Source organism: Macaca mulatta, chromosome 20 (genome assembly GCF_049350105.2).
Source record: "Macaca mulatta isolate MMU2019108-1 chromosome 20, T2T-MMU8v2.0, whole genome shotgun sequence".
Classification (NCBI taxonomy): domain Eukaryota; kingdom Metazoa; phylum Chordata; class Mammalia; order Primates; family Cercopithecidae; genus Macaca; species Macaca mulatta.
Genome location: NC_133425.1, coordinates 65,178,024 through 65,201,611, shown reverse-complemented (window position 1 = coordinate 65,201,611; position 23,588 = coordinate 65,178,024). Strand labels below are relative to the sequence as shown.

Here is a 23,588-nt window from a genome sequence, read left to right as displayed (position 1 = left end):
TTTAGTTTTTATTTACCATAGTTTACACTGTAAGCATGTTATTTGTATTTACTGTAATATAGTGGTAATTTAGTTAACTTAATGACATTCTGTATTTCAACTACTTAATTACTTAATTTTTTTTAAAAAAGCAATAATTAGTTTTTTAAAGACTTAAGTAGTCATTTTATCCAAAGCATCTATAATTCAAATATTACATATAAATTATCATCCCGTACTCAATATTAAAGGCAAAAATTAAGAAAATGAAAGGTTCTTTAAAAATAATTATAAAATTACATCTGTGTTTATTTTCCCATCTATTCACCCTATGTTAGCCCAATATTCTAGAGAATATAATTTAATAATAGACACAAAAAAGAATACAGAAAAATGTCTTGGAGTTCACAATATAATTTTATTAAAACTTATGGCCAGGTACAGTGGCTTGTGCCTGTAATCCAAGTACTTTGGGAGGCTGAGGCAGGCAGATCATGAGGTCAGGAGTTCGAGACCAGTCCGGCCAATATGGTGAAACCTTGTCTCTGCTAAAAATATAAAAAGTTAGCCAGGTGTGGTGGCGGAGGCCTGTAGTCCTAGCTACTTGGGAGGCTGAAGCAGGAGAATCACTTGAGCCTGGGAGGTGGAGGTTGCAGGGAGCTGAGATCATGCCACTCCACTCAAGCCTGGGCAACAGAGTGAGACTCTGGCTCAAAAAAAAAAAAAAAAAAAAAAACTTATTCAGATTAAACTTTTATAGTGTTTCTAAAGTTCTTACAAATGTCAATTAACAAGGTGTTCAGAAGTTGAATATTGACATTTGGGAACATTAATTTATCATTCATTCCATTTTACCATATTTTTTTCAAGTAAAATCTTTGTTTCAGTGTTTCAGAATGACAATCCAACAAGTTGCTACTTATTGGAGAAAAGAAAAACATTAACAAATTCACAACTCCATTGTAAAGGATAGCTATTTGTTGGCTTAAGTCTATGTTTGGCTTATGGTCACTGCCATAGGACACACTTAAACATGTGTTTTATTGACTTAGATGACAATAATGAAAACTTTAATTCAAACAAATAATTTGAGTTATGTAATCAGTCTTCTACCAACAAATATTTAAGTCTTCTATTGCATTGCTAATAAAAGCATGTTAATGCCTAATGTCTCAAACTAGCTATACAGAATACAGTATATGTATGATTATGGGCACATCTGAATTTTACTCAAAATTAGTGTTTATGATACATAGTTAAACACAAGATAGTACTCACTTCTAAGGGACCAAAAACTCACATTCTGCTTTCACCTTTATGCTTAACTGTAGAAACTATATATCAGAGTACAGTTGTCCCTTGGTATCTGTTGGAGATGGGTTGCAGGACTTCCCACAAAATTTTCGGATGCTCAAGTCCCTAATATAAAATGGTTTTGTATTTGCATATAACCTATGCACATCCTCCTATATACTTTAAAACATCTCTAGATTACTTCTACCTAATACAACATAGGTGCTACATAAATAAATAGCTGTTATACTGCATCATTTAGGGAATAAGAACAAGAAAAAGAAGTCTGTACGTGTTCAGTACAGGTAAAAAAAAAAATCTTTTTTTTTTTTTTAAACAGGGTCTCACTGTCACCCAGGCTGCAGGGCAGTGGCACGATCTCTGCTCACTGCATCCTCTACCTCCTTGGTTCAAGTGATCCTCCCACCTCCGCTTCCCAAAATAGCAAAATATCACTATTCATATAGCTTACATTAATACTATTTCTTCTGTTGCCCAGGCTGGAGTGCAGTGGCAGAATATATATAACCCATATCCTTTATAGAAGTATCGAAGTGCACCCATTTTAAATGTTCCATGACTTTTTTAAAAAGTATGTATGTTTGTGTAATCACCATGGTCAAGATAGAGAACATTTCAATCATTTGGTAAAGCTACCTTTCGGTCCGCTGTAGTTAATTCTGCCCACTCCAGCCCCAGGCAACTACTGATCTGCTTTTTCTTACCATAGATTAGGTTTGTCTTTTAAAGAATCTCACATAAATGGATCTAAACAGTGTGTACTCTTTACCTTTTTGTTGTCGTTCAACGACCACAACCTTCTAAAAGGGAACACGGTATTTTAAAAACTGGGTATAAAGGTAAAAAACTGTTTGTTCCTTTATAGATTCCTGTATTATTCTGTAATATAGCCAAGCATATATTTTTCATATATATACGCAAGTACAGGCCACTTAGCCATAATAGTGTTGTTTATTCATTCACTCAAGATGAATTTACACATAGGTTCTGGCCCATGTTGCTTACAGCTTATTAGAAGAGACTAAACTACAGGGGGAGGGTTAACTTCTAAACTACAATTTACAATAGCAAACCTCCTTTATAGAGGCTTGTTTTTCAGAAGAAGGGAAATAGAGAAAGGATACAAGATGCGATAGCAGAACAACAAAATGTATAGACTATCATGAGAAAATGGACACATGGGGTGAAAGGGGCAGATTAAAAAAGACAAAGCGGAAAGAACCAAAGTAAATTAATAAGGGCTCTATGCAAAATACCACTATTCATATAGCTCACATTAGTACTATTTCTTCTGTTGCTCATCTCTTCTTGAATTTACTTTGTCTCTGAAACATACTAGCAGAAATAGGGAACAATGGCATCCATGCTTCCATAAAACTCCTGCCAAAGAAATCAAGAGCCCCATGGCACCTTCATTTCTAAAGTAATTCTCCTTAGGTGGTGGCTTCTGCTTAGCCTTCTCCTACTTTTCACTTCTGAGTCCCATCATCAGCCAGGACAGAGGTGTTTCTCGACCTCCTGGGCTCATGTGATCCTCTCACCTCAGTCTGCCTCCCAAGTAGCTGGGACAACAGGTGCATATCACCATCCTCGGCTAATTGTTGTAGAGAGGGGGTTTCGCTACGTTGCCTAGGCTGATCTTGAACTCCTGAGTTCAAGTGATGCCTCCCCTCAGCCTCCCAAAGTGCTAGGATTACAGGCAGGAGCCACTGAGCTAGGCCAACATAGGTGTTTTGATCAGCCATCTGCTTCATCTAAATGTTAAAGACACTCACCAAAGTCAGGCAATGATTTGCTAATTTGGAGTGTCAAAATCTTCCCCAAAAGGGTCATAATCATATTCTTTATGGATTTTTGTATGTGGCTTATAAAATTTGTCTCATTACTTTATGGAAGCTGCTTAGCTAAAGAATCCTACACAAGGCATTCTTTTTATACCATCTGAACAATGGTGTAATCTTATTAAGGCCCAAAGTATAAACGCCAATTTCAAATGTTCTTTTTTTTTTTTTTTTTTGAGATGGAGTCTCACTCTGTCACCCAGGCTGGAGTGCAGTGATGCGATCTCGGCTCACTGCAAGCTCCACCTGCCAGGTTCACGCCATTCTCCTACCTCAGCCTCTCAAGTAGCTGGGACTACAGGCGCCCGCCACCATGCCCGGCTAATTTTTTTGTATTTTTTTAGTAGAGAAGGGGTTTCACCGTGTTGGCCAGGATGGTCTCGATCTCCTGACCTCGTGATCCGCCAGCCTCGGCCTCCCAAAGTGCTGGGATTACAGGCGTGAGCCACCGCGCCTGGCCTCAAATGTTCTTACTGACTGTAAGACAGTCAATATAATCTCGCAACTCTGGGGTAAAACTGGTGAAGTTCAAATTCCAGCCTCATCCACAAGATACGTGCTCTTGGGAAAATTAGTGGATCCCTCCGTACCTCAGTTTGCTCATTTATGAAATAGGGATACTGGTACTACATCGCAGGATTTTTCTAAGAATTAAATGTGAAAAATATATGTAAAATGCTGTTAAACATAAACTGCTTGACATACAAATTGCTCAAAAAAGGTTTTCAATTATTACTAACACTGAATTTATTCGACTAGCATGTCCGACAAAGATTGCTTCAAGTAGACTTTTTAAATTAAAACTAAATTTTTCTCTTCTCTTGCTTTATTTATTTATTTTATTATTATTATTTTTAAGACAGGGTCTTGCTCTGTTGCCCAGGCTGGAGTGCAGTGGCAAGATCCCATGATCCTGCAGGCTCACTGCAGCCTTGACCTCTTGGGCTCAGATGATCCTCCCACCTCAGCCTCCTGTAAAACTAATTTTATAAAGATAAGCATAATCAGCCTGGCGTAGTGGCTCACACCTGTAATCCCAGCACTTTGGGAGGCTGAGGCAGGCGGATCACAAGGTCAGGAGTTCAAGACCAGCCTGACCAATATGGTGAAACTCCATCTCTACTAAAAACACAAAAATTAGCTGGGCATGGTGGCAGGTGCTTGTAGTCCAGTTACTCAGGAGGCTGAGGCAGGAGAATTGCTTGAACCCGCAAGGCGGAGGTTGCAGTGAGTCGAGATCGCACCACTATACTCTAGCCTAAGCGACAGAGAGACACCGTCTCAAAATAAATAAATAAATAAGTATAATCAACAACTTAGCTCACTATTAGAAACTTTTCTGTTCTTCTCTCATCTTCAAAACTAAATACCAAATTCAGTAAAAGACTAATCATAATGTTTCCTGGATGAAAAAGTAATAAACAGGCCGGGCGCGGTGGCTCAAGCCTGTAATCCCAGCACTTTGGGAGGCTGAGACGGGCGGATCACTAGGTCAGGAGATCGAGACCATCCTGGCTAACACGGTGAAACCCCGTCTCTACTAAAAAATACAAAAAACTAGCCGGGCGAGGTGGCGGGCGCCTGTAGTCCCAGCTACTCAGGAGGCTGAGACAGGAGAATGGCGTAAACCCGGGAGGCGGAGCTTGCAGTGAGCTGAGATCCGGCCACTGCACTCCAGCCTGGGCGACAGAGCGAGACTCCGTCTCAAAAAAAAAAAAAAAGAAAAAGAAAAAGTAATAAACATTCATGGGTGGGAAGCAATAATGATGATCACATATATACCACACAAATATTAAAAATAAAAGAGAATGGGCCAGGCACAGTGGCTCATGCCTGTAATCCCAGCACTTTGGGAGGCTGAGGCAGGCAGATCACCCAAGATCAGGAGTTCGAGACCATCCTGGCCAACAGAGTTAAACCCCATCTCTACTAAAACAATACAAAAAATTAGCTGGGCATGGTGGTGCGTGCCTGTAATCCCAGCTACTTGGGAGGCTCTGGTGGGAGAATTGCTTGAACCCGGAAGGCAGAGGTTGCAGTAAGCCAAGATTGTGCCACTGCACTCCAGCCTGGGCGACAGAGCATGACTCCGTTTCAAAACCCCCTCCAAAAAAAGAGAGAAGTATATATTTTTCGAAAGCTATTAAGAACAAATAAAAGTAACTGAACTCTCATGTAACAAATGTTCAGTTCAAATCATTAAATATATATATACTTTATTATATCAAGTTTATTTATATCTGAAAGCTAGATCCATTATCTGTAGTTAACTCATAAGGGAAATCTCTACCTTTACACTCAAGTACATAATTATCACTGGTCTTATACTCTGTTAGTTTATTTAACCTTGACTTTTATTAACACAAAAGCAAACAAGACACAGGAACCTTTTTTGTGTAACTTGAAATAAAATATTAGCCACAGCAAGAAAAGACAATAATATAAATTAATAAGCAATATTTCTATTGAAAAATGTCTTACCTCTCTAAAGTTAACAGGTCTATATTCTATGCCACTGAATAATCAAGCCTAACTGATCTCTCTGATTAATCTGATCTTTGTTTTTTTCTAGTTACTCTTAATATAAAATATAATCTAAGGAGTCAACTTTTTCATATAAAAGTGGCTGTTTTGGCCAGGTGCATTGGCTCACGCCTGTAATCCCAGCACTTTGCGGGGCAGAGGCAGGTGGATCACCTGAGGTTGGGAGTTTGAGACCAGCCTGACCAACATGGAGAAATCCCATCTCTAATAAAAATACAAAATTAGCTGGGTGTGGTGGTGCACACTTGTAATCCCAGCTACTTGGGAGGCTGAGGCAAGAGAATTGCTTGAACCCACAGGCAGAGGTTGCGGTGAGCTGAGATTGCGCCATGGCACTCCAGCCTAGGCAACAAGAGCGAAACTCTATCTCAAAAAAAAAAAACAAAAAAAAAAACGGCTGTTTTTTATACATAATACTAATCACACTAGGAAATGTTTTTCTGAACTACCACTCTGAAATTTTAGGGGACTCCTGGAATAATTAGAGTCAAGAGTAAATTAAAAGCAGGTCAAGAACCACCTGATTAGAATATGAATTTATGGCAGGGTGCAGTGGCTCACGCCTGTAATCCCAGCAGTCCGGCCGTGGAGGCCGAGGCGGGCAGATCACGAGGTCAGGAGATCGAGACCATCCTGGCTAACATGGTGAAACCCCATCTCTACTAAAATACAAAAAATTAGCCAGGTGTGGTGGCAGGCGCCTGTAGTCCCAGCTACTCGGGAGGCTGAGGCAGGAGAATGGCATGAACCGAGGAGGCAGAGCTTGCAGTGAGCCAAGACCACATCACTGCACTCCAGTCTGGGCAACAGAGCGAGACTCCGCCTCAGAAAAAAAAAAAAAAAAAGATATGAATTTATATCCTTCTATTTTAAATAAGCAATAGAATTCTAGTATTGAGTGAAAATAATGAAAGCAGAGTTCAGGAGGGGACACAAAAACAGATGGTAAGCAATCAGAGAGATGGATCTAAAGACAAGAAGCTGGGATGAACTAGGTATGAGTTTTGACATGTTTGAACTTCATTACTTCCATAATACTTTTAGTTTACTAGACATAGATCCATAGAGATTATTAGATACTAAACAAGAAAAGAATTCAATAGATTATTTTTCATGTTCAATGTTTTCAAAAAATCCTTTCCAAAAAGGTATCTTCGTACATAAAATATTACAGGCATTTATGATCTAACTATGATATAACAAGGGCCCTAGGAAGATATATAAATCAGAAATATTCTATAAAGTCAATAAAACATCGCTACTATGTTTAGGATTTTCCATTTTTGCACTATAAAGTATAATTCTGGATGGTACCATATCAAATAGATTAGCAGTAGTAAACAAAAAATCATTATTTATTTTCTCCTCATTGTCATATTTCACATTTTCTTTTAAAAATCTTCTGGTCTTAAATGTTTAATTTAAACAAAGATTGTGGCCAGATGCAGTGGCACATGCCTGTAATCCTAGCACTTTGGAAGGCTGTGGAGGGTGGATCATGAGGTCAAGGGATCAAGACCATCCTGGCCAACATGGTGAAACCCTGTCTCTACTAAAAATACAAAAATTAGCTGGGCATGGTGTGGCGCCTCTGTAGTCCCAGCTACTCAGGAGGCTGAGGCAGGAGAATAACTTAAACTCGGGAGTTCATGGCGGAGGTTGCAGTGAGCCGAGATCCCGCCACTGCACTCCAGCCTGGCAACAAAGTGAGACTGATAAATAAGTAACAAAGATTGTATCAGATCAGCATTTAGGTCTTATTTAACCATTTCTTTCATTTGATACATCATATAATCTCTTAACGCATGCTTTTAAAATCATTAAAATTGTTAAATCTATTGTTTATATTTATCTATTTTTCCAATTTGCTTATATTCTTATTTTTCCTGTTTTATCTATGATTTTTCTATAATCTTATATTTCTCTATTTCTAGAATGATTCATTCAGTTTCATTTCTATCTTAGTTTTTCATTTGTCAAAATGAATAGTTTTCATTATAGAATGTATAACAAATGGTGCCTTTTCTCTGCAGCTGAATTTTTTTCCCAGGCACTTCAAAAAGGAACCCTAGCCTTCGAATTTGAACTTACTAATGGCAAACCATTTTATTTTAAAATATATATATAAACCATGTTCTTTAAAAAAGGAAAATACAAAATAGAATTGAAAAATAAAAATCTGTGGTGTATACGTTTGTTCAGGATTTTTGTAATACAAGTTACTTTGAATATAATTGTAACAGCATAATTTTTATTTACTTATTTTATTAAGAGTGTCACATGTTAATTATGAGGTTATCAGAAACATCATTTAATGGCCGTGTATTATAACATTAATTAATTAGCCAGGACCCTTATCCCATTGTCAGGCAATTATCACATTAAATTTAAAAAGTGATTGCAAGAAAGACTAGCACTGTTTTGATAGGAAGGTTAAATGCAAACTCAGTCCAACAGTAGACATTTTGAATCTACTTCTAAAGTTTAATAATACCCAAGTGCAGGCCGGATGCGGTGGCTCACGCCTGTAATCCCAGCACTCTGAGAGGCCAAGGCGGGTGGATCACGAGGTCGAGAGATCGAGACCATCCTGGCTAATACAGTGAAACCCCGTCTCTACTAAAAAATACAAAAAAAATTAGCCTGGTGTGGTGGCAGTTGCCTGTAGTCCCTGCTACTCGGGAGGCCGAGACAGGAGAATGGTGTGAACCCAGGAGACAGAGCTTGCAGTGAGCCGAGATCATGCCACTGCACTCCAGCCTGGGCAACAGAGCGAAGACTCCGTCTCAAAAAAAAAAAAATAATAATAATAATACCCAAATGCAGGTTTTCCAACCTGTTTCCCCCCAAAAAAAATTAAATTTGGAAAAGATACATTCTATAAAAAAAAAAAAAATTATATCACACCAATTACTTAAATTCCCCTCACTCTGGGTCGAGTTTTTAAATACTATTAATAGATGAAAATCTAGACTACTGATGTAAAACATGCATACATAAATATTACTACACAGAACTTGATAGCATATACCATTGGTAGTTAGTATAGCATAGTAGTTAAGAGCCTAGGCTAAAGTGAGACTATGTGGGTTGGAATCCTGGTTCTACAATTTACTAGCTTGTGACTCTGGGTGAGTTACTGAAGCTCCCTATGCCTTCAATTGCTCATCTCTAAAGTGGGATAATAATAACCATCTCAAAAGGTAGTCAGGAGAATTCACTGAGTTCTTTTTTGTTTGTTTGTTTGCTTTTTGTTTTTTGCTTTTTTTGAGACAGAGTCTCACTGTCACCCAGGCTGGAGTTCAGTGGAGTGATCTCGGCTCACCACAACCTCCGCCTCCCAGGTTCAAGGGATTTTCCCGCCTCAGCATCCCAAGTAGTTGGTATTACAGGTGTGTGCCACCATGCCTGGCTAATTTTTTTTTTTGTATTTTTAGTAGAGATGGGGTTTTACCATGTTAGCCAGGCTGGTCTCAAACTCCTGACCTCAAGTGATCTGCCCGCCTTAGGAGTTCTTATTTGTAAAGTTTCTTGGCACACAGTAAGCACTCTATAGCTAGCATTTAGTTGTTTAAAATTTTTTAACTTTAGCTAACATTTACTGAGCACTTACTATGTGCTAAATTAAATGCTTTACATGAATTTGCCTCAAATAATCTTCACAAAAACCTAGGATGAGGCACTGTTATTGCTCCCATTTAAAGATGAGAAAACTGAAGCAAAAAAGATTAAATTATTAGGCCAAGGCCATACAAGTAAATGTCAGAGCAATAATTTGAACTCAAATCTAGCAGCATGGCCTACAATTTTAGAATACACTATATACTAGAAGCAGTAGCCTCCTGCAGTACTCTATTTTGAAAAGAGGGCAGGAGAGTCACAAGAGACTTTGCTGAAATAAACTAGAGTAATTAAATGGAGTAATAAAAATTAGTAAAAATAGTAAAAGTAGTAAAAGTAGTAAAAATAGTAAAGTAGTAAAAAATAAATAAAATAGTAAAAAGTAGTAAAATAAAATAATAAAAAGTAGTAAAAATAAAAAAAAGTAAAAGTAGTAAAAATAAATGGAGTAATTAAAAATTAATATAAGAAATAACTCACTGTCATACAGAAATATTTATATATGAAGTGATATGATGCTTGATATTTGTTTTAAAATAATCCAGCTTGGGAGAGAAGAAGGGATAAAAGAAACAAGATTAGATTGATAATGGTGAAACTGTGGTGATAGGTATATGGGGGTTCATTATTTTATTCTCTCTATATATTCTTTAAAATGTCAATAACAAAAAAGAAATAGCAACAAGGTGGCAGAGATTAGACACTTCATTACAGAAGCAAACAACTTCTTTAAGACTCCCTATCTCAAAAAATTTTAAAGGACATGACATAATTGATACTTATACGTGTTATATTTTATATATAATTTCCAAAAGGGTAGCCTTACTTTAAATAATTGAGAATCCTCTTAACTAAAATGAAAAATTAACAAAAGTATTTAGGCATAAACATGTAAATAAACATGCTAAATGGTTGTATTTCCATCAGCTCACTAAAAATATTTGCTTAAATAATTAACACTCATTTTTTTTTCATGTCTTTCTCCTCCCTGATCATCTCTATGATTATGACACTCTATGGTTTGTTGCCCAGGAAATGGGATGGGTTTGTACAGACAAATATGTCTCTACAACATGGTCACAAATTGAATACGAATAAAAATCAGAAATCTGCTTCACTAAGAAACACTGCTAAAAATTTCTCACTTCAAATTGTAGTTTTAAAAATATTTGATTTTCATACTAATTTGTATCTATGGGCTGCTTATATGTACAAAACAAATATAACCAATTATTAATTTGAGAACATTTTATATGCTCTGAATTATACTGTTAAAAAAATTTAGCTGATACTAAAGGAAAAAACTAACATTAATTAAGCTAGACGCTATACTAGGCAATTTAATGCACATTGGCTCACTAAATTTAAGAGACAGCTACATTTTAACAGGAAGAATATTAAAGTTTAGAGAGGTAAAATCCCTTGCCCAAAGTCATAGAACTAATAAGTAGCTAAGTTGGTATTCAAATTTAAGCTCAGCTACAAAACCCACTTTCCCCCCACTATCCCAGACTACCTCCATGGGAGGCAAAAATCTTCTCAAGTCAAACTTAAATATTTAGGGCCTTTTTAAAGTAGACCATAAAATGTTTGTTACTGGTTACATGTGTATTTCACGATGGCCGCTTGGCTCTGGATAAAGAACACGAACACGAATGCAGAAAGTATTATTTCTTCTACTGTGAGACTTTTTTTACTTTTTTTTTTTTTTTGGTTTCTTAATTTCAGCATTAGTTTCTCTTCTCTACAATGGGGAAATTAATATCTTTGCTGTCCAATTCCAGAATTATAAAGATTTAAAGATGATATATGTGAAATCACTTCAAAATCTACAAAAACACAGAATATTTTGTCTTAAAATGTTATAACACACACACACACACACACAAAGCCAAAAGTTGTCTAAAGTAAGTGTAAGCTGTTTAAACTTATCTACAAACTCTATTAACATTTCCAGAACTTTCTAAAACCCCTTCTTCTAAGCACAGCTCAATCATAATCACTATTACTTGGCTTTCCTTACCCTTAAGTATAATTCAGTAGTAATGGCATCAATGATTTTGCAATAAATAATTAACATATCATTTTGAAATGCTCAGCATATAAATGTTCTAAATTCTGAATTTTCAAACTAATTATGTGTTTGGTGTCACTCTTTTATATTCATGTTAATGTTTGGGCCTTTTCACATTCTATTTTGTGTATAAAAAGCTAAAATGAAGGTCTGGAATTCTAAAGTAGAACACTCAACACATAATTTAAAATGATTTTTTTTCAGTGTTTCTCAAAGCAGATATAATAGCCAACAAGCACATCAAACGCAGCAACAAAATCCATTGAAACATTCAGCTGCTCTAGAAGAAGGATCAGACTCTTAAGGAGAAAACGACATTGTGTGAGTTTGCAAAGTTTCATACTTTCCCATTTAAACTCCATTTCAGAGAAACCTTTGCATACTAACACAATATGCTTTAAAATGGTACTTTGCTGACCTTCCAATAGTCCAGCTCTATGAAAATTCTGTGATGGGTGTAACTTCAGAGAATCTGAAAAACACAAAAAGCATTAGGTACTTTTTATGCTGAATGAGGAAAAAAATGCCAAGGATAGCATACATCTCTTATATAACCGCAATGTGTGTATATATATATATATTTTGTGTGTGGGGGGGTGGGGACGGAGTTTCGTTCTTGTTGCTCAGGCTGGAGTGCAATGGCAGGATCTCAGCTCACCACATCCTCCGTCTCCCAGGTTCAAGCGGTTCTCCTGCCTCAGCCTCCCGAGTAGCTGGGATTACAGGCATGTGCCACCACGCCCAGCTAATTTTGTATTTTTAGTAGTGACGGGGATTCTCCATGTTGGTCAGGCTGGTCTTGAACTCCCAACCTCAGGTGATCCAACTGCCTCGGCCTCCCAAAGTACTGGGAATAAAGGCACGAGCCACCGCGCCCGGCCAACTGCAATGTATTTTTAAGCGCTAAAGCCCGTATTTGTGAATATATTCCCCGCAAAAGAGGCTGAATTGTCTCTATATTGGACTCTAAGCTAAACTTAGATTTTCATAAAGTATGTTTCATGGAAAATTATCTGATGATTACTGCCCAAATGGTGATAATGTCTTGACTATTTTTAGCATTCAATTCTAACACATTAGCCCTGCTTTAAGAATCATCTCTTGATATGCCTTTTTTTTTTTTTTTTTTTGACATTCAAAACTACAATATTTCTAAAGTACTTCAGGTAATGTTGCCCAGAAAACATCCTACAGGATGGTGGCTGCCAACTAAAGTCACTGGAGCAACAGACAGTGGCTACAGTTACTAGGTAGGACTCTGTGTACAAAATCAATGGTCAGTCTGTAAAGTCCAGTACCTTTCAGAGTAAACCATCTCACTCTGACTCACTTAAACAATTTAGATACACTAGTATGAAGGTGAAGTCCCTTTTTTGGAGGGGGTGGAATAAGCAAACGGATGGATACATCAAACCAAAAGCAGAAGAAACACCTACATTTTTTTTCTTCATACGCTGAAATGAATAGTTAACAACCCAGTTACGTCTTTTGCCCCCTCCCGGTGGTTTAAAAAGCGGTGAAGAGCGCAGTGGGAGTATTTTGGTTTTGATGCCCCTTGCACAGGGAACCTGTTCTGACACATTCTTGTGGTGTCCAGTATAGGAATTTCACCTGAGTAGAGATCTGCTCCAGTGCTAATATTTCAGATGCTGGGAATCCCCTGCAGGCCTTAGCCAAAAGAGTTCTTAAATGAAAAATCTCTGTCCTGAGCTCCCTCCTGCAACCAGCCTTTGAACAGAAAAGCAGAGAAAATTCTCAAAGGACAGCGTCTGTGCCTGGGCTGGTCCTCCCGGGAGAGGAGAGGAATAAAACCAATCCAGAGAGGGCACCCCCATCTTTGTAAAGGAGAAGGGAGAAGTAATTAGAATGCCACGGAGGTGGGAAGAGAAAAAAAAAAAAAGAAAATTCGGGCCCTTTCCAGCAAGAAGATGACGAGGAAAGGAAGAACGCCTGGTCGAGGGGGGCTGTCCCAACATGGGGAGGGAGTGGACTAGGCCGGAGGGAGAGGGGGTGGAACGACGGCGCACAAACAAGCTGGAAGGGGAGGAAAATGGTGACCCTGCACCCAGAACCGGCTCCAGGCCACGCCGCCCGCTTGGGGGCAACTTTGCTGGGGAGGAGGGTGCCGGTAAGAGAAGACGCGGCGACCCCATCGCGGTGGCCCCAAAGCGGGGCCCAGTCTGGGGCCATCCCCGAGCCCGGGAGGCCGGGGCCGGCGGCTCGCGGAGCCTGGCGGGGCCGGACGGGCTGAGAGCGGCTGGGAGCGACCGATGCCGCAGAGCCCCGGGGGCCGACGGAATCTGGGCCCCGAGCGGCCGGCGGCTCCGCGGGGGAGGGGCCGCCACTGCTCCGCCCGCCCCCTCCACCGTCACCCCGACCCCTTCGGCCTCTGCCCGCTCCGGCCAGAGAAGCCATCGGGATCGCGGCTCAGCGGCCCCGGGCTCCGACGGGGACCCCTCGCCTTCCCCGGCCCTGTCTCCCCGCCCCCACGCCCCACCCCCCAACCTGACTCACCTCGCGAGTACAGGGACTTGGGCGATTCCAGGTCTAGGTCCGCGCTGAGCAATGAGATGAAGTCCGAGGGCATCGCAGCTCGACCCAGCCCGGCCCGAGGGCAGCGGGAGGGGGGGAGCGGCGGTGGCGGCGGCACCTCCTCTCCGAGACCGCGGGCACCGAACCGGGGGCGACGAGGCGAGGGCGGCTGCAGCTGCCTCCTCCTCGAGGGTAGTGACTTCCACCGGGCCGAGGACCGAGGAAACGATGGCGAGGTGGAGGGTGAACTCCACGGGGACTGATTCTCGGTGGCCAGGAGAGGGTTCAGGGCGGGGAAGGGGAAAGGAGAGAGCCAAAGGGTCCGTTTCGTGCTTCTCCTCAGCGAAAACTGACGGTCGCCGCCACCGCCGCCGCCGCTGACAGGAATCTGAGCCCCGCCCCCCGTGGGGCACGGCGCAGGCGCGGAGGGGGGGCGCCCGGGAGCGCGGAAGAGCCGCGGCGGCCCCCGGAGGGCGGGGAGGCGCGCCAGGGAACAGCAGCAACAAGGGCCTCGCTTCCTGCCGCAGCTGCCCGGGTTGCTGTTCCCGAGCCGGGGAAGGGCCCCGCTGCCAGAGTGGGAGGGAGGCTGGGAGGTGGCCGCGCGCTGGGGCCCCGGGGAGGGAAAAGGTATTTGCAACGACCTGGTGGCGGCGAGCCTGAGGCGGCCAGCCCCGCGCCGAACCGAGCGCAGGAGACAGAGCCGGGGCAAGCGAGGTGTCCCCGCGAGCCGGAGACGGACCCCAGAGGCCGGCTATGGACGGGCTTGGCTGGCCCAGGGTCTCGCAGGGGGCCGGAGTGTCATCGCCCGGACAGCCACCAACCCTTTGGGGTTTTCACAGCAGTGTCTACAAAGGGACTGTCAAACCCATTTCTTAATTAGGAAATGGCAAACGGTATCCCAAAAACCTCGAGTTACTGATTTTTAATTAAAGTACTTTCTCCCCCAACACTCCCCTCCCACCTTTGGAGACTGACATTTTTTTTAGAAAACGGTCTCTCTGATTGTGCTGGGGCATCCGGGTTATTCGGAGTGGGACATAGAACACAATTAAAAAATTGGATCATGTGAATCCACCTGGCTGTTTTAGAGGAAAAATAAAAAGTAAAAAGCAAACCTCAGCGCTACTCATCCAAACAGTTTTTCTTTTTTCTTTCTTTTTTTTTTTTTTTAACTTTTGTATTAGGCAAGGATGGAGGAAGAACGCGTTTAATTGAGTTTTTGCTCTTGCTCTTCTGTTCGTGGAGCCAAAAGTTTCCGTTGCAAAAATTTAAAATCCTCACCCACACCGCAGAGCGTTTCCTGATTCTAATAGACTTCTGAGAAATTTTTAATCGAGTTATTGAAATATCAACTGGAGTACAGGGTGTACATCTTGGAAAGTAATTTTAATCTTGTGTGGAATACTGATGCCAGTAGCCACGTGGGCAAGGTTAAGCTATTCGAATTGGTTTCTTTGTTTTTTGTCTACAAAGATAGTTACAAATCATGAAAATCAGTCTGTTGTAATATGTGCGTGTGTGTATATACACACACGTACATATACATATATATATAATTATAGAGGCTTTTTCCCATGAGATTGAGCAATTCTCGGGACCTGGAGTGCTAGGGTTGGGGTAAGAAGCTCTCTGCAAAGGAGGGCCCAGTACAGAGGTCGCTGAGGCAGGGCCCTTTACAAAGTTTTACCTGTAGACCTAGAATTTAAACATGTGTCATCAGAGCTCACCTATCTTTCCATCTCAACAGTTGATTCAGGTTGCCCAATTGTCTTCACTGAATTCTGTGTAGTAATCAATCCTGTGAACATTTTTCTTTTGTCAGAGGTTCAGAAAGCTTTTCAAAGCCACCCCAAGATGCCAAAGCAGAACAAGAAACTACCCTCAAATTTCCATCTCTGCTCTATGGTGTTGTGACAAGTCCCAAGGGAAGTCCCTTCATAACTGATAAGAGCCCACTCATTTGAGAGAGGAAGATTGAAACCTCACATTCCCCAACAGGCCAAGGCTTACTGAAATCCTACAGCTTTTGAATTGGAGTAAACACACCTCTTGGAGACCACCACCCCCCAATCCATTAGTCAATACATAGGGTAGCGGAGAAGAAATGCAATTCACCACCCGATACTAAGAAAACTGAGTGAATCACTCTGAGCAGATCCCATTTCCCCAGACCGATGTAATCACTTAACAAACTTAGGGTATAGGAAATCCCCAGTATGGTTCTGACCCTAATTAACTAGTCAAGAACTGGCAAGGCCTCTTCCTTTTTTTCTCTCAATCCTTCTCTGCCCTTTTGTGAACTTTTTTCCCCCCATTGAGGCTTTGTTGTGTATGTTAATCAGATTTCCCCTGATTAGGTAAGAGCAAAGTGAAGACAGGCCTACCAAAGCGTGGCTTGACCTAAACTGAATTCCCTGAGGGGGATTCTGTGGGCTCAGGCCTCACTCACCTCCTTAGGTCCTGCATTAAGCATGGATTGTATCTAAATAGGTATTTGAAAAATCAGCGTCCACAACCACCCCCTGCACCTGTCTTCTTACAGAGACATATTCTTTTGTTTGTTTGTTTTAGACAGAGTTTCACTCTTGTTGTCCAGGCTGGAGTGCAGTGGTGTAATCTCAGCTCACTGCAACCCCTGCCTCCCGGGTTCAAGTGAGTCTTCTGCTTCAGCCTCCTGAGTAGCTGGGGTTATAGGTGTCCACCACCATGCCTGGCTAATTTTTTGTATTTTTAGTAGACATGGGGTTTCACATGTTGGTCAGGCTGGTCTCGAACTCCTGACCTCAGGTGATCCACCCGACTTGGCCTCCCAAAGTGCTGGGATCACAGGCATGAGCCACTGCACCTGGCCTATATTCTTTTTTTTTTTCTTTTCTTTTCTTTTCTCTGATTTTTTTTTTTTTTTTTTTCGAGACAGAGTCTCGCTCTGTCGCCCAGGCTGGAGTGCAGTGGCGGGATCTCAGCTCACAGCAAGCTCCGCCTCCCAGGTTTACGCCATTCTCCTGCCTCAGCCTCTCTAGTAACTGGGACTACAGGCGCCCGCCACCTCGACCGGCTAGTTTTTTGTATTTTTTAGTAGAGACCTGGTTTCACCATGTTAGCCAGGATGGTCTCAATCTCCTGACCCCGTGATCCACCCGTCTCGGCCTCCCAAAGTGCTGGGATTACAGGTTTGAGCCACCGCGCCCGGCCCTTTTCTCTCATTTTTTTGTTTTGTTTTGTTTTTTGTTTTTTGAGACAGGGTCTTGTTCTGTGGCCCAGGCTGGAGTGTAGTGGCAGCGTCATACCTCAGTGCAGCTGCAGAGCAAAACTCCTCCCGGGCTCAAAGTGATCCTTCCACCTCAGCCTCCCTAGTAGCTGGGACTACAGGAACGTGCCACCACACTAGGCTAATTCATTTTTTTTTTTTTTTTTTTTTTGGTAGAGACATCGTTTTACTATATTACCCAGGCTAGTCTTGAACTCCTTTTTTGCAGAGACATGATTTTGCTATATTGCCTAGGCTGGTCTTGGACTCCTGGCTTCAAGCAATCCTCCTTCCTCTGCCTCCCAAAATGCGGAGATTATAGGCATGAGCCTTTGAGCCTGGCCCAAGACACCTTCTTCGAAAAACTGCTTAGATTGCTCGTTTTCTTGGCCATACTTTGCAATAGCACAGAGACCTAGATTTTCATTTTGTCTTTCAAATTTCAGTGACTGAAAACACAAATAAATTCATTAGTAAATAGTGTTTGCTCTGATCTCATCACAAAATAAAATGTGACCTACATGATATTCAAGGTTATCAGAAATAACACCTGATCACTGTGTCATTAGTAAATTATACGCCATTGTTAGTTCCAATGATATTTCCCTCTGTGGTCATTTACGTCTCAGTTGCATCCCCTTTTCTTTGATATTTGAAATAGTCTAATGATATATTTTTTAAACTACCCCTTCAACTATATACCTTTATAAAACTTCCTCTGGCCGGGTGCAGTGGCTCGCACCTGTAATCCCAGTACTTTGGAAGGCCGAGGCAGGCGGATCACTTGAGGTCCGGAGTTCGAGACCAGCCTGGCCGACATGGTGAAACCCTGTCTCTACTATAAATACAAAAAAAAAAAAAAAATTAACTGGGCATGTTGGCACGTGCCTGTAGTCCCAGCTATTTGGGAGGCTGAGGCAGGAGAATTGCTGGAACCTGGGAGGCAGAGGTTGCAGTGAGCCAAGATCACACCACTGTCTCAAAAAACATATATAAATAAAATAAAATAAAATTTCCTCTGTACACAACAAAAAGTAAAACTTTAAGCATGTAAAATTTGGAAATTTCCTCTTTTTTTATTTATTTATTTTTTTTTTGAGATGGAGTCTCGCTCTGTCGCCCAGGCTGGAGTGCAGTGGCCGGATCTCAGCTCACTGCAAGCTCCGCCTCCCGGGTTCACGCCATTCTCTGGCCTCAGCCTCCCGAGTAGCTGGGACTACAGGCGCCCGCCACCTCGCCTGGCTAGTTTTTTGTATTTCTTAATAGAGACGGGGTTTCACCGTGTTAGCCAGGATGGTTTCGATCTCCTGACCTCGTGATCCGCCCGTCTCGGCCTCCCAAAGTGCTGGGATTACAGGCTTGAGCCACCGCGCCCGGCCGGAAATTTCCTCTTATTGAAAACGATAATGGGACCATGGAGCTAAACGTACAGCAGATTTAGTAGTTTGTAGAACTCCTTCATATTTCTTCCTGATCATATATTACCTTCCCTAGTCACTTGATTAAAATTTCGCGAGAACCCAGATTCAACTACAACACTGTAGATTATGCAACTGAATGGCAATTTTTCTGTTGGTGGTGTGTACTTTAACCTCTCCTGGACTTGTTTAGGCACTTTGTTAATTGTGCAGCTGGACTGACTCTAAATGAAAGAGGTTCAAATATCAGCCACTGAAAAGGAATTAAATAAACTCATACAGAGCAGAGTTTATTTAATCTTGCTGTCACAAGATCTACAAATCTTTGTCATTGTAATACAATTAAGCTGTTAAAATAATTTTAGTCACACATATATTGTAAGGAAGCTGCTAAACAAACACAAAATCTGAAAGGAAAATTTCCAGAGCAATTCAAGTCAAAAACCAAAGAAAAGTTTAGACCATAATTATTTTTGCCCCACCATGGGAGCACTCCTTAATACTAATGGAGAATTGATCGTGGTGGGATAGTAGTGACTCCTTTTGTGCTGGAATTGTAATCAAATTCCTATTTGAATATGTTTAAGTGTCAATTTCCACCCATATAACATGTTCTAGCAAATATTTCCTTTTGTTTTTCTTTGAGACAGAGTCTCACTCTGTTGCCCAGGCTGAAGTACTGTGGTATGAACATGGCTCACTACAGCCTCAACCTCCTAGGCTCAAGTGATCCTCCTGCCTCAGCCTCCTGAATAGCTGTGACCACAGGTGTGTGCCTCCATGCCCGCCTAATTTTTTTTTTTTTTTTTTGTAGAGACAGGGTCTCACCATGTTGCCCAGGCTGGTCTCAAACTCCTAGGTTCAAGCAATCCTCCCTCCTCAGCCTCCCAAAATGTTGGAATTGAAGTGTGAGCCATGGCGCCTAGCCTCGCAAATATTTGTGAAAGCAAAATTAGTTTATATACTATTTAGCATCAGGTTTCAAACATTCTCACTCCTGGCATCTTCTAAAGTGCCCAGATATTAGCATCAGGCATCCAATTCACTTTGTTCACTTTGATGGCATACTTCTTTAGTTCATGAGTTAGTCTCAGTCAGAGTTTGCATCTAAAGTCTTATAGAGACCAGTTAAGACTCTCAAGATCTAGAGTAATTGCAAGTCTTGAGAAACAGTGCAATCATTTTGAATCTAGGGGACTCAGTGAGCAGGGAGCAAGGAGATAAATACCAGAGCTTTTTTTTTTTAAGTAGAGACAGGGTTTCGCCATGTTAGTGGCCAGGCTGGTCTCAAACTCCTGACATCAAGTGATCTACCCTCCTCGGCCTCCCAAAGTGCTGGGATTACAGGTGTGAACCACTGCACCCAGCCAATGCCAGAGCAAAATGAAGGATAAATTAGGGAGGAGAAATTTTAATGGGAAAATAGAAATAGTTGATCCCGCTTAACCCAAGAAAAGAAGGAAGATAATGTCTCCAGATCTTCACTAGGCAGGTTACACATGAAAACTGCAAGCAAGTCCTTATTCACACTGGCCTACGACCATTGTGGAGACCACCACATTGCATTTGCTACAATGCTCTTTCCCCCACGTGATCATGGTATCTATTATGCATAGTAACCCCACCTCAGCTGTGATATTAGTTTGACCAAGAGTATGAGTTAGTAAAGGTCGTACAATTTCTCCTTACCCTCTCTCTTAATTCAGGGAGTTTTAACCTCAGAGGTCCATGAGTTTGCTTCAAGGCATCTGTAACCTTCCTAAACTTGTATGCAAATTTTGACAAGCGTCTCTTTTCTTGGGACAAAGGTTAAAATTTTGGCCTTCTTAAGCTTTCTGAAAGAAAGACTCATCACCCAAAAAAGATGAAAAAACTATTCCTCTACATGAAGCAGAATCGTTCTTCTCTCATTCCACAGTGGGTGCCGGGAGCTGTGCTAGGTGTAAGAGATATAAACATTTTACACGGCCACGTGCGGTGGCTCATGCCTGTAATCCCAGCACTTTGGGAGGCCGAGGTGGGTGGATCACTTGATGTCAGGAATTCGAGACCAGCCCGGCCAATGTGGCAAAACCCTGTCTCTACTAAAAATACAAAAAAAATTAGCCAGGCATGGTGGTGCGCACCTGTCCCAGCTACTTGGGAGGCTGAGGCATGAGAATCACTTGAACCGAAGAGGTGGAGGTTGCAGTGAGCCAAGATGGAGCCACTGCCCTCCGATCTGGGTGACAGAGGGAGACTGTATCTCAAAATAAATAAATTTGTAAAAGATATAAAGATTCTTAAAAGATGAATATAAGAAGTACACTTAGCATTGTGATAGGTGTTATGCTAGAAATCTGTACAGATATCTAGAAATAAATGATCAGTTTGCTTTCTTGGTGACCTGTGAGAGGGGAAGGAGAGGAAGTGTCATCTCACATACCACACTCTTCTCTTCTCCCACTACCAGAGCTGGTATCTCTTCACTTCAACCACCGTTTCCTACAGGGGTCAAAAGAGGTTAGACAGCCCAGCCATGGTGGCTCATGCCTGTAATCCTAGCACTTTGAAAGGCTGAGGCAGGCAGTTCACGAGGTTTTAGGAGTTTGAGACCAGCCTGGCCAACATGGTGAAACCCCATCTCTACTAAAAATACAAAAATTAGCCGGTTGTGGTGGCGGGCGCCTGTAATCCCAGCTACTTGGGAGACTGAGGCAGGAGAATCGCTTGAACCCGGGAGGCACAGGGAAAGGTTGCGGTAAGCCAAGATCACACCACTGCACTACAGCCAGGGCAACAGAGCAAGACTCCATCTCAAAATCTAAAAAAAAAAAAAAAAAAAGGAGGCTACACAGTTGCAGGACAAAGTCCTGACATACAAATGTTTACAGTGCAATGCATCACAGGTATTACTTGTTGATGCAAAGATTCCGTGAAATACCTGGGCTTCGTTGGACTTTGTCAGTGGATGGTCAAAGAAACATTGAGTGTCTTTTTATAGCTTTGTGGAGGATTGGTTCAATACCTAGGTTAAGGATGCAATGATAAAATAATTGAATTGGTCATCCACAACTAAGCCCCAGAATTAAAAGGCTAAGCTGAAGTTACTGGATAAACTATACTGATTTTAGAAATAACATATTTCACCTGAGAAGTATTTGTTTCAGCTGCATGAGGAAATGTGGACTGCCCCAAACATGGGAAGAGACATACCAGGGATTAATCTGCCTCGAGGTGTTAGAATCTAATTATAAAATACGAACTTACAGAGAATATTTATCTGTTCATTCAGTTTCTCCACCTGCAAAATTCTTACTTTAGTTTCAAAGTCCAGCTCAGATATTACTTCCTCTGTGAATTCATTCCAAACCTTTCCAAGCTATATTAGTCATTCTCTCTTCTGTGTTCCTATAGCATTTTGTTCAAATTGCTGGCATAGCGATGATCACACTGAATTACAGTCCCTGGATCCCTCTCTGATATAGTGTGAACGCACTTGGTCATATAGTATCAGAGAAAGTAAAAATAAAACACAATTCTTGCCTTAAATAGCTTATAATTGATTGCCAGCACACAGCTTTAGCACCCAGACAGAATGAAACAAATGTTACAATAGCCATCTGTTGACATGTTAGTAAGAATTTGACATTGGGTACAGAGATGAAGAGAAAAGAAGAAGTAAGAAACTCGAAAGGTAAGAAAAGGGCAGAGGTAAAGATCTTAAACATTAGGCCAAGGATTTTGTTCTTTATCCTGAAGGCACTGGGGACCACTGAAGATTTTTTAAGAAGAAATGACCTGACCAGAGCTCGCATAAACTGGCGGCTGAGAGCCTAGAAAGAGAAACCAGCCAGGAACCAATGAGGCCTGAAAGAGTAGAGCAGGAAACAAAATGTAAAGAAGGAATTGTATCTGTAAAACATCCAAGTAGAATCGGAAGAACTGAGAACTGCTCAAATGTTGAGAGTAAGGAAGAGAGAAAAGTCTGAAAAAGGAGATGATGAGTCAAAGGTTTGAAAATTCTACCAACAGGTTCTTCATCATTGGAGTCTGATATGGTTGAATGTTTGTTCCCTCCAAATCTTAGGTTGAAATAGAATCCTAAGACCAGGCATGGTGACTCATACCTGTAATCCCAGCACTTTGGGAGACCGAGGCAGGAGGATTGCTTGAAGCCAAGAGTTCAAGACCAGCCTGGGCAACATAGCAAGACCCACCTCTATTAAAAAAAAATTAAAATATTAGCCAGGTGTGGTGGCCTGTGCCTGTAGTCTCACCTTCTTGGGAGGCTGAGGCGGGAGAATCACTTAAGCCCAGAAGTTCGAAGCTGTAGTGAGGTATGATCCCACCACTGCACTCCAGCCTGGGCAACAGACTGAGACTCTTGTGTCAAAAAAGTAAGAGAAATGGAGTCTCCAAAGTTGGAAGTGAGGCCTGTTGGGAGGTATTTGGGTCATGGGGGTGGATCCCTCATGAATGGCTAGGCTCCTTCCTTCTAGTAACGAGTCCTCGCTCTGAATTCATGCAAACTCTGGGTGTTTAAAGAGCCTGGCACCTCCTCCTTCTCTCTCTTGCTCCCTCTTGCCATGTGACGTGCCCGCTCCCACTTTACCCTCCTCTATGAGTAAAAGTTCCCCGAGGCCTCACCAGAAGCCGAGCAGATGCTAGTGCCATGCTTCATGTACAGTCTGCAGACTCAGAGTCAATTAAACCTCTTTTCTTTATAAATCACTCGGTTTCAGATACTTCTTTATAGCAATGCAAAACTAGCAGAGTCCGATAGCTTAATCCACCAAAAGAAAATTTAACAGAGAAGCAAACACCACCAAATACAAATCACTCGAGAGACTTTATACTTTGTTTTTTTGTGTTTTTTGTTTGTTTGTTTGTTTGTTTTTTTGTTTTTGAGATGTAGTCTTGCTCTGTCACCTAGGCTGGAGTGCAATGGCCCTATCTCGGTTCACTGCAACCTCTGTCTCCTGGGTTCAAGCACTTCTCCTGCCTCAGCCTCCTGAGTAGCTGGATTATAGGCGCCT

At 41.7% G+C, this 23,588-nt stretch overlaps 1 protein-coding gene and 1 long non-coding RNA gene across 9 annotated transcripts in view; one reads left to right on the top strand and one right to left on the bottom strand.

The window, feature by feature from the left end:
* LOC144337714 (uncharacterized) overlaps positions 1-8,345 on the top strand; it is a 28,859-nt gene extending 20,514 nt beyond the window's left edge. The window contains exons 2-3 of one of the 2 annotated variants that reach the window (XR_013411147.1): positions 7,121-7,213; positions 8,282-8,345. This is a non-coding gene — a long non-coding RNA (uncharacterized LOC144337714). Of the gene's footprint in view, positions 1-7,120; positions 7,246-8,281 lie in introns of those variants that run through there. The other variant, XR_013411148.1, reaches the window with a different exon arrangement.
* Positions 1-14,256, bottom strand: part of NFAT5 (nuclear factor of activated T cells 5) — a 132,058-nt gene extending 117,802 nt beyond the window's left edge. For 4 of the 7 annotated variants that reach the window (XM_077984473.1, XM_077984474.1, XM_015126501.3 and 1 more), the window contains exons 1-2: positions 13,888-14,256; positions 11,792-11,845 (exon numbers count right to left, since the gene is read on the bottom strand). In XM_077984473.1, coding sequence (XP_077840599.1) covers positions 11,792-11,845; positions 13,888-13,960 — 127 coding nt within the window. In that variant the 5' untranslated portion in view covers positions 13,961-14,256. The remainder of the gene's footprint in view (positions 1-11,791; positions 11,846-13,887) is intronic. The other 3 variants (XM_015126502.3, XM_077984475.1, XM_077984477.1) reach the window with 1 other exon arrangement.
* Positions 14,257-23,588: the final 9,332 nt, after the last annotated feature.